The 10,814-nt window shown below is 60.2% G+C and overlaps 1 protein-coding gene across 6 annotated transcripts; it reads left to right on the top strand.

Moving 5' to 3' along the window:
* Nucleotides 1-1,226: 1,226 nt before the first annotated feature.
* Nucleotides 1,227-6,432, top strand: MIEF2 (mitochondrial elongation factor 2). Of its 6 annotated transcripts, XM_053212554.1 has the most exons (7): nucleotides 1,227-1,483; nucleotides 2,284-2,459; nucleotides 3,397-3,551; nucleotides 3,738-3,918; nucleotides 4,234-4,338; nucleotides 4,445-5,539; nucleotides 5,890-6,432. In XM_053212554.1, exons 3-6 carry the CDS (start codon nucleotides 3,408-3,410, stop codon nucleotides 5,497-5,499), a joined length of 1,485 nt encoding a protein of 494 aa, XP_053068529.1. In that variant the 5' UTR covers nucleotides 1,227-1,483; nucleotides 2,284-2,459; nucleotides 3,397-3,407; the 3' UTR covers nucleotides 5,500-5,539; nucleotides 5,890-6,432. The 6 variants fall into 6 exon arrangements, with proteins under 6 accessions (XP_053068529.1, XP_053068526.1, XP_053068528.1 ...); XM_053212551.1 differs by lacking the exon at nucleotides 2,284-2,459; XM_053212553.1 differs by lacking the exon at nucleotides 2,284-2,459 and having other exon boundaries at nucleotides 1,227-1,879.
* The last annotated feature ends 4,382 nt before the right edge of the window (nucleotides 6,433-10,814 follow it).

The raw sequence follows: 10,814 nt of genomic DNA, 5'->3' as shown, positions 1-10,814 counted from the left end.
CCGCCCGGGCCCGCGGGCAGGCGGAGCCCGGGCCGCGCCCCTCGCCTGCCCGCGCACGCGGCGCGCCGCGGGGAAGCGCCGGGCCCGCCCACTCTGCGTTAGACCTCTCTGGGCCTCAGTTTCCCCGTCTGTTCGCTGACCCGAGAGGCCTCGAAAAGTCCGGGCTCCCCCTGTGCTCCCGAAGGCTTCATAACCCCCAGGCTAAATTCCAGTGACCTATGGTGGGGGGGAGGGGTGTCACAGGCCCTGCAGGTCCCAGGCACTGTCCCCATGGGCTGCTGCATCAGCTGGTGTTGGCCATGACCTCTGGAGAGATTATAGACCGAGGCCCCAGGGACGCAGAGACCTGGGAGCGTCTATCCCCGCACTGGGCCCTGCATGGCGACCAATGGTAGCATGACGCCTGGGTCCTTGGGACCTAGGACTCAAGGAAAACCCCAGGCCTGCTCCTGGCCTCAGTTTTCTCACCTGTGAAATGCTTCCTAAGGTTGTCTCCAGGAACAAATAAACTGTAGCTCGGAGCATACAGCAGGCACTCAGTAAGTGGCACATTATTATTATTCCCACTTAGAGTCAACACCCACCCTTATCTATTTCCTTGCTCCCCCACCAGCCGGCACATAGTGGGTCCCCAATAAATAAATGCCGAGGGAGCCACAGGTTATATGCATAATCATCCTTTGCAGGAGAGGAGGCGGCCTTGAATACCCATTTTACAGGAGAGCAAACTGAGGCCAGAATGGAAAAGTGGCCCGCACAAGGTCACACGGAACAAGTGGCATGGGTAGCCTCCTGAGTCACGCTGTGTGCCCAGCAGACCAACAGATAAAATAACGAAGCCACCGAGGCGCCCTCAGAGGTGACTTAAAGGGTCAGGCAAGCGGGCCTTGGGACCAGGTAACACCTGTTTGCAGGCCCGGGAAAGAACGTAAGCTCAGATATCTTTCTCCACACCGCTGCCTCACATGCAAGCACACACGCCTTCACAACGGGCCTTTGGGACTGCCTCTAATGAACTCTAATGAACATTCTGAACTCTAATGACCACCACCACACCACCGGGTCTCGAGTGGGGGCGGGGGGCGGGGGGGGGGGGGAAACTCGGCCCTGCGCCTTTAAATCCGGAGTGCGTCCAAGAGTCCCGCCCAAGAGGGAGGGCGATTGCCGGAGCGGGGGCGTGGCCTACGTATCATTGGCTAAGCTGCGCAGTATTTTCGAACGTGGGCGGGGCCTCGGGCGCTCCGATTGGAGGCAGGGCTTGCTTGTCTGCAAGCGTTGGAGGTCAGCGGCAGTCCCCGGGGCCTCGGTGTTCGGTCCCCGGGTCCTCCAAGTTCCATTCCCAGGCGGGTCCGGGCTCAGGGGCCCGAGCAGACTCGCTGTGTCCTCCGGTCGCTGTGCTGAAGCCGCGACGCACGTACAGCCGGAGTGTGACGGGGCGGCCCCGGTCACCCAGTCCCGGGCGTGGAGCGTGCGTCGGACGCAGGTCGGGGGCGTGGTCTCCGCCGGGGCCCCTGGTCGAGGACCGGGAACGAGGGAAGGGCTTTGGGCCCCAGGCTGGGGTTCGAATGTCGACTCCGCCCCATCACGTCTAGCGTACCGCTCAGCATTTCTCAGGGCCTGGGTGCCATCCCGGTGAAAGGGGCCCTGGCAGGCCCACTAGGGTCTGCTGCGCGGCCCGCTCAGCCCCTGCCCTGGGTAGCAGGTGTGGCGGAGGAAGGGCAAGACGGGAGGCATCTCAGAGCGCTGTGGGGCCCGGAAGCCCAGAGTCCGGTTATTTTTAACCACCCGCGCCCCCTCCCCCTTCGGGGAGTTGGAAGGCTTCTGTCTGGGGCCTGTGCGACCCCGCCAAGGATTGCTCCGAGTCCACTTTAGATAGGAGGTATTTAGATAGGAGGTATTCTTGGTTCCTCTGGAAACGGGTGACAATATTGATCACCGATAAGGAGACTAAAAATGGCTTCAGGGCCTTGGTGGGTCATCACCCTAGCCTTTGACCAACCCAGGCCCCAGAGCCCTCTTGTCCTATTTTTAGTCTGGCCAAATTGGGGGAGGTGTTGGGGCTGAGTCTGGCAGTGATTCAGGCTTTAGCTGCTCTAGGCATCTGGTCACCTGGCAACTGAGCCGTGGGCACCCACAGCTGAGCAGGGAGGGCAGAAGTCCTTGGTGCCCAAGATGGCTCTGGGCCCATTGGTCATCTGCTCAGGCGTCTGCACAGAAGACGGTTCTGCCTGGTCAGGTACTGCCTGGTATGTGAGCTTGTGCTTTGGTCACACACCCCCTCAGCTCTCAGGGCCTGAGGGCAGGATTTCCCCTGGAAGAACCTGAGGCTGGAGCTTGGTGGCCTGGGTCTGGGAAGGATCTCTGCCTCTGCTTCCCAAGTGCCCGGCTCTAACCCACGCTACAGTTCTGGGCTCCTCGCTTGTGAATCCTTCCTCACCACTGCCTGTGCCATTTTACAGGTGAACAAAGCTGGGGCTTCGGACCCTCCTCTCTCTCTGTTGCTTGGGCTCCCAGCCTCTGAGGACAACGGCCACCGCCTCCCCCCACCCCCCGTTATTATTCTAAACCTGAGGGGCCCAGAGATGCACTGAGCCAGTTCTGTTTGGGGTCTTTAGAGAAACCTTGCTTGCTTGTCCCCACAACTGGGTCTTCAACCTTGATGGCACCTACCTGTTGACGAGTGTCTCCTGCTCTCCCTGGGCGTCCTGGGCCATCTCAGTCCTCCCATCCTTTGAGTTGATACCTCTATTACCCTGTTGAGATCTGGGGAGGGGGGGTGGGTAACTGAGGCCCCCTGAGCTTCACTGAGGTTCCCTCAAAGGCCTGAGGGGCCCTCCAGAGCAGCCTGCCTGGGACCCCAGCTGTGTCTTTAGGCCTCAGTTTTCTCCTGCTCTGCCCAGCCCTTGTTAAGAACCAGGATGAAGCAGCCTCTAGGACCTGGCCATAGGCCCCTGGAGACCGATTGGACGCTGGGGGTGGGCAGGAGTCAGGAAGCTTTGCAGTCGTGGGTCCGAGTCCACACCGCTCCCTGTGTGGTCTGGCAGCCTGTTTCTCTCTAAGATGGCAGTCGTGATGATAAGACCCACCTCACGGTCTGAGGTGATGCAGGGGGTCCTTGAGGGTGGGATGGAGAAGACGGGCCTCCTTCTCTGACCTGCTACAAGTTTCAGGCCTATGTGACCTTCCCTGTCCAGAGGATGGGTGAGCTGTTTGCAGGTTTGGGGGAGGAGGGTTTGGGCAGCTCCCCATCTCCTCCCAAGAAACCCTTTCTGCTGAGAAGTTCCCAGGATCGCCTCTCATGGGCTCTACTGTCAGCGACCCCAGCAGGATGGGGTCTGTCCCACTGCCAGCCTGGCCGCCCCCATCTAGCTATCCCTGCACCCTGCTCTTTTACAGGCAGACAGACCATGGCAGAGTTCTCCCAGAAACGGGGGAGGCAGCGTGACGAGGTCCTGGGCAGTACTGTGGATTTCCTCCTGGCCAATGCCCGCCTGGTGCTGGGCGTCGGTGGGGCCGCTGTGCTGGGAATTGCTACCTTGGCTGTGAAGCGGGTAAGGCCAGACTGAGCCACTCATAGCTGGGGACCGCTGTCCTCCCTGCAGCGGGGCCCCAGAGGGTGGTGGGGACAGCCCACAGCTGGGACCTGCTTCTCTACCCCGGCTACCTCGGCTTTGCCGCCGGCTTTGGCACGGCTGCCCAGGCTTCAGATGCTCTGATCCTTGTCACTCGGCCTGCAGCTCATCGACAGGGCCACCAGCCCTCGAGACGAGGATGATGCCAAAGGGGACACCACATGCCTGGAGGAGAGCTGGAAGGAACTGACCCTACTCAAGACCACACCATGCCTGCAGCCCCGGACCCCACCTGCTGCCCTCAGCCAGCCAGCATCGCTCCCCACCCCCTTGCCATCTGCCCCCGGTGAGCGGCACCCCTTCCCCCCAAACCTGGGTAGGTCCCCCTCTTGTGGTCAGATTTGGGAGATGCAACCCAGACTCTGCCTTGACTGCCCTGTGTGACCCGTGCAAGTCCCTGCTCCTCCAGGGTGCCGTCTCCCTGCATGATTAATGGTGGCGTATTTCTCTGCCCTGCTAACCTCCTGGGTGGCGTCAAGGCTCCGGCCACCCAGACGCGACTGGGAGGGTGGTACCAGAGCATGGCAGCAGCGTTATGACAGCGAGGGGCCCCAGGTGGGGAGACTGATGCCAGTAACCTGTTTTCCCTTTCTACATGAAGCTGTTTTAGGGTGTGGGGGATCTGAGGCAGTGAGAATTTGTCACCACGTGCTCCCTGTGCGTGAGGACTTGAGCTTAAGTGCCCTCTCAGGTGACTGTTTCACAGGCAAAGAAGACGAGACCCAGGATGTCACACGGCTAGTAACTGGGTAGAGTTCTCTTGGCTCTTCGCGGGGTCTTCTGACACAGTCCCTGACCCCTTCATTCTGCAGAGGGGCCCTCAGACACCGAGCCTCAGCCGTTGCCTCAGCCGAGCTCCCCAGCACCGCTGTGCCTGACGTTTCAGGAGAAGCTGCTGGCGTTCGAGCGGGACCACGTGACCATCCCAGAGGCCCACGTGGCTCTGGCCAAGCAGCTGGCCGGTGACATCGCCCTTGAGCTGCAGGCCTACTTGCGGAACAAATTCCCAGAACTGCCCTTCGGGGCCCTTGTGCCCGGCGGGCCGCTCTATGACGGGCTCCAGGGGGGGGCCGCCAGCCGCGTGCGCCTCCTGGTTCCCCTGGTGCTGGAGGTGGGCCTGTGGGGCCTGGTGCCCGGCGTGGACACCGTGGCCAGGGACCCTCGCTGCTGGGCCGTGCGCAGGACTCAGCTTGAGTTCCGTCCCCGCGGGAGCAGCCCCTGGGACCGCTTCCTGGTGGGCGGCTACCTCTCTTCCCGGGCCCTGCTGGAGCTGCTCCGCAAGGCCCTGGCCTCCTCCGTCAACTGGCCGGCCATCGGTGGCCTCCTCGGGTGCCTGATCCGGCCCAGCGTAGCCTCGGAGGAGCTGCTGCTCGACGTGCAGCACGAGCGCCTCGAGCTCACCGTTGCCGTGCTCCTGGCGGTCACTGGTGCTGACGCCGAAGACCGCCTCCTTCTGGCCTGGCCCCTGGAGGGGCTGGCCGGGAACCTCTGGCTGCAGGACCTGTACCCTGCAGAGGCCGCCAGGCTGCGGGCCCTGGACGAGCGTGATGCCGGGACCCGCCGACGGCTGCTGCGGCTGCTGTGCGGGGTCTGCCGCGGCCACCCGGCCCTGGGGCGGCTGGACCGCTGCCATCTGACCCAGGTGGTTCTGCGCCTGGGGGAGGAGGAGGTGGGCTGGGCCGAGGCGGCCCTGGGGGAGCGCTTCCTGCAGGCCCTGGAGTCGCTCCTCGACAGCCTGGAGCGGGCCAGCCTGCCCTGCCACTTCAACCCCGGTGTGAACCTCTTGAGCGGCCTGCGTGAGGAGGAGATTGACGACATCGGCTTCGCGCTCTACAGCGGCCTGCAGGCCCCCGAGCGTCTGCTCTAGATGGGTGGGGACAGGGCGGCCGGCACTCGTGCTGATGCTGGTGAGCTGTGTGCGCCTCCCCTCCAGGAATTTGGAGAGCACTTTTTCTCTCGCTTTAGCCAGAATAGAGGAGGGTGCTCTAAGTCCGCGGGGTTAGCATGTCCCGGGCAGCAGTCCGGGGAGCCCCAAGCCCGCCCCTCGGGCCGACCCTAGGACCTTGGGCTCGGCCCGTCGTCACCAGCAGTGAACGCACTGACAGAACACGGCTTCTGCTGTCCTAGGCAGGGGATAAAGGCAGCTCCGTTTTTCTGTCGAGAGGGTGAGTTAGCGCTTTCCTCGGGTGCCAGCTGCAGGCATCTCGAGGCTTCTGGTGCTGGATGGTAAATACGACATGTTTGTTTTGTCCCCCAGGGGCCGGAGTCACCTGGTACCCCCGGATTGCAGCTTTGGGGCTGATCTAAAGGCCGCGTCTCCCGACGTCACCTGCGTGTCTAGTTGGCTTGTCGAGCTCTCCCCTCTAGCCTGGAACAGGAGCTCAGTCTGGCGTGCTGCCCACCTCGTACCTCAGGGGAAGGCCCCTCTCCCTCCAACCGGGCCATTTTTCTCTTTGGGCAGAGAGGCCCCTGGGAGAGCCCCCTTCCGCTGCTGGGGGAGCCAAGGTTCCCTGTGCTGCCCACCTTGCCTAGAGGCAGGGCCGTCCGACCAGCTGCTGCTGGGTCTGGCCGGAGAGCGGAGGCCGTGCCTCCCCAGGGAAGCCGGCTGAGCGGGCCTGACCTCCACAGTGCCAACCTGAACTGCTCCCCGCTGACGCCTGTGTCCTCACTGAAGCCTGGCAGAGGTGGGGAGGGAGGGCCGCCCCACCTCCCAGGCATCCCTCCCGTCTTTGGTATCCTTCTTGCTGAAGCAAAGCTATGCCTCAAAGAATGTGAATGACAATAAAAGGAAAAATTCAAACGTCTGTGTGATTTGTGCTGGGCCCTTATACACTGGTCTTTGGAGTCCTGGAAGCTTGGCCACAGGTCTCGGGATCAGCCTGTGATAGGTGTCAGGACCGAACTGGAAAAGTAGGTTACGTGGAGGGATGATACTACAGGATTCCTGGTGTGACATTTCACTTTAGCAATGGGAACTAGCAGTGGGAACCAACTAGTTAGGGACGCTTTTTTGCCCCCAAAGCCTAAACTCCTCAAGCCCCCATGTCTTCTGTGGCAAGCCAGGACTGCCCCCCAGCCAGCTCGTCAGTGTTCAGAGAAATGTGAGGTTCCCACCTCCCCTCCGTGTGCTTTGGGCCATGAGTGCTCAGGGTGTGGCCACCACCGCCACTGTTCCCGTCCTGCTTTTCTTTCCCATCTTGGTGTGTTTCCTGAGGCGAACCCACCCCTTTGAACCGGGAGTACAGGACAAGGAGCAGGATCAATGTCCCCTCTCGTCTGAGAGCCTGCACATGGAATAGACGAGATGCCTGGACCTCTGGATGTGGGACCGTGGGCTGCCTCTGAAGGTCATGAGGGCCCTGCCACAGGCCTTCAGACAGCTGGATGGCTCCACGGAGAGGCGGTGGTGAGGGTCAGAGGGCGGGAGACTGGCTTAGCCAAGGTCCATTCGGGTCACTTGGCTTGGGAACCGGTGCACAGGGAGCTTTGAGCCACTGTAATGGCAGCCGGGTGTTGGCAAGGGAGCAGCCTGGAGGCAGACAGAGGCTGGGCCTTGGTATTCTTGTTGGTAAAGTAAATTACGTAATACCAACTTCTCAGGCAGGTGTCCGGAGTAACTGCTCGAGTGGTGTTCGCGTGGGGCCTGGCTGACATAGGAACCAGACTGTTGGCCCCTGCCGCCTCCCCACCGACACAGCAAGGGGCTCCCGGCGCCAGGCCTGTGTCTGACCAAGCCGTGCTCCTCAGGACCCCCATGGAGGGCTGGCTGGGCACAGCCGGGGGCAGCAGTCTGGAAGCCAGCTGAGTCCAGAGCCCCTCTTCGTAGATGATCAAACCCCACCACGTGGTGCCCTCCGTGGAAGCCCCATGCTTCAGGTAGCTCTGAGAAATTCTCCCGCTATGATTTCAGTAAGAAAAACCCAGGATGAATTAAAAAAAAAGAGAGAAAGGAGGTGCTCGTGGTTAACATCACTTACCCAAGGTTAGTGTCTGGGACTTTCAGCTGCTGGCCAGAGAACTGGAAACAAATCATCATTTTGCTAAGAGCCTTTTCAGGACCTCGTGTGCCGGGCCAGCCCAGAGCGGTTGCTGATCAGTTTCACGCACCCCCCCTTTAACGCAAGGGCCACTCCAAGTCTGTCTGAGCCACTTGTGGGCTCAGCCCAGGGTCTAAATGTCTTAATATTTAGACTCTGGCCACGGTGGCAAAAGCAGGCAATCTGTGTCCTTGACTTAGCTTTACCATGCGACCCAAAGCCAGGAGCTCTGATGACTGTGGCACAGCAGAGATGCTACCTGCTCAGAGAGCATCGCCGATGCAGATAAAGAACAAAAAATAGCCCCCCCCCCCAAAACAGCAAATAGAAACTTACTGATTTAAAACATGTCACCGACACCCCTTCCACCCTGAGTCCAGAATAAATCTGACTGTCCATAAAACGTATCCTTTTTGTAAATCCACTTGTCTGCACTTATCTTCAGGAAACGCTTAGCTGAAGAACAGTCTACGAAGTGGGGCTACCTTTCATTCCCTAGAGCCGGCCTGTCCAGTTGTTCCAATCTTCGCGATGACGGTAGATCCCCCTTACCCATGGTTTCGCTTTCCGCGGTTTCAGTTCTGCCTGGTCGACTGCGGACCAGAAGCAGATGACCCTCCTGATGTATCGTCGTGTCAATAGCAGCCTAGCGCTACGTCACAAGGTCCACGCCATTCACCTCCCTTCATCACGCATTTTATCATCTCATATCCTCACAGGAAGGGTGGGTACAGTGCCATACGGTATTTTGAGAGGGAGAGAGAGGACACATTCACATCTCTTTTATTACAATATATTGTTATAGTTGTTCTATTATAAGTTATTGTGAATTTCCTACTGTGCCTAATTTATAAATTGGACTTTCTCATGTATTCTGGGAAAAGGCATAGTAAAACTCAGAGTATACAGGGTTTGGTACTATCCGCAGTTTTAGGCACCCACTGCGGGGGGGTCTTGGGATGTATCCCCCACCCCTAAGCGGGTGGATAATTGTACTTAAAAAACAATAAACGCTGGGGTGCCTGAGTGGCTCAGTCAGTTAAGCGTCCTTCAGCTCGGGTCATGATGTCACGGTTCGTGGGTTCGAGCCCCGTGTCAGGCTCTGTGCTGACAGCTCAGAGCCTGGAGCCTGCTTCGGATTCTGTGTTTCCCTCTGTCCCTCCCCTGCTTGCTCTCTCGCTCTGTCTCTCAAAAATAAACAAAAAACATTAAACAACAACAACAACAAACCCTGAAGAAAGCCTCTGTGCACACAAGCTGTGGCACAGGACATTCCTGGGAGTGCAAAGCATTCAGTGTTCAGACCCTGAAGGATCTAGCCAAACTGCATTCTGGAAGGACGTGGGTCAGCAGACCGTAAAACTGGCCCAGAGCACCGAGCTGACACCGGCCGGCCAGGCAGGAAGGGCAAGTGTCTGCGTCGGGGAGGCGGAAGCCCGGGGCCCACGCCCACGCCTCTGCCCCATCTCGGCGCCTCCCAACCTCCTTCCAGCAGACTTCACGACTTGGGAGATTCACGCTCCCACCAGCCGTGCCGGCTGTCTGTGGCTCTCCACACCTACCTGGACCGCGCCGAGAAGCTGTCACTTCAGTGTCAGCTGAGGGGCCACCTGGTTCCTTCACGAGCCAGAATCTACCTCGAGAATTGCCTCTGAGCTAGCTCACGAGGCACGCGAGGAAGGCACTTCTCAAGTTTGGTGGCAAAGGGCCCTTCCCCTTCAGATTTATGTGGCTGGCGGGGACGAAAAGGGCACTGGGGCCCAGGGGTGGGGGCTGGAGCTGCCCACCCAGCAGCCTGTAGGCCAAGGCCACTGCTCCACCTCCGGCCTGTTCCCCCTAAAACGGAGGCCTTCAACCTGGCACATCGCATATGTCTTACGCATTTACATTTTTCAGAAGTCAGTTTTTCTTTTGTGATCAGAAAAAGTTATTTAAAAAAAAAAAAAAAGCAAGCAAACCCCAGCAACACGACCATTTGATTGCACTCGCTTTGTTGAGGACGCTAAGGCTGTAGCGGACGAAGCCCAGATTGTACCCCAAAGGCGGGCTCCCGGGACGCTGTTCTGCGTCCTTTCTGCCCTCCTGCCAATTTCCTGGGACAGCACAGTCCATCGGGCCGCGCCTTCAGGCCGGTGGGAAGGCCAGACTCTCCAGCTCCTTCAGTCGTGACCTCGCAACCCGGAGCCCCGCTCCCCCACCATGAACACGGCAGTCTGAGGCGGGGACGGGGCGCACACATCTGACCCCGGAAGGGACGGCCGGGGTGGGGGAAGAGTGGTACCACCTGGCGCGCTCGCTGAACCTGCACCACTTTGTATTCTAGTCCCGGGAACTCGAACACCACGCGCGATCCCGGGGTCTGAGCAGCTGACGTGTTCCTGGGAGGAGCGTGGGCTGTGATTCACCCCAAAGGGCTGCAGCGTCTCCTGCCGCTGTCCCAGGAGCTGGTGTCCAGTGTGCCCGGCACGCGTGGAGCAGCGGGGGGCGGGGAAGGGGGCTTGTGTGTAGTTTCCAGCTGCTCTAAGACCAGGAAGCTTCAGAGATGGATTCTGTGAGCCCGGGGCAGGCAGACCAGCTGACGGGGAGGTGTGCGCGGCATCAGCCAGGCTTCCTCTCCTCCGAGGGGCGGCAGGCGGCTCGCCCCGCAGCGTGGAGAACAGTGTGGACTCTCCCAGAGCTCCGAGGTGCAGGCATGGCAGCCGACTTCAACTCCTGCTTGACAGCTTCTAGGGGTAAGCAGGTCCCCATCCGGGCTGCGATCTCCACCATCAGCCGGGCAGCAGGCGCTGCCTTGCAGGGAGGCTGGGAAGCCGATTAACACGGCGCGTGATCCGCCTGGCCTAGTGCTCAGCTGCAACTGGGACTCAGCGAGCTGGGGTGGTCTTCGCCTCGGCCCTGCACCGCACAAGCTGTGCGTGGGGGTCCACACGGGGGTCCACACCTTTCCAGTCACCATTAGAGGGGGACAGATCGATTTCTTGTTGCCTGAACGCTGCCAGCCTGAGCAGGCCATCAAGGGACCTGGAAAACTCCCCCGCGGGTTCTGTCGGTGACGTTCTCACTGCAGCCAGTCAGGCCTGGCTCTGACCTCCCGCCAAAGAGCCCCCAGGTGCGTACCATCACCCTGTTACGGACGAGGCCTCTC

The sequence above is a fragment of the Acinonyx jubatus genome, chromosome E1, assembly GCF_027475565.1.
Source record: "Acinonyx jubatus isolate Ajub_Pintada_27869175 chromosome E1, VMU_Ajub_asm_v1.0, whole genome shotgun sequence".
NCBI lineage: Eukaryota > Metazoa > Chordata > Mammalia > Carnivora > Felidae > Acinonyx > Acinonyx jubatus.
This window is presented reverse-complemented; position numbering and strand designations above follow the sequence as displayed.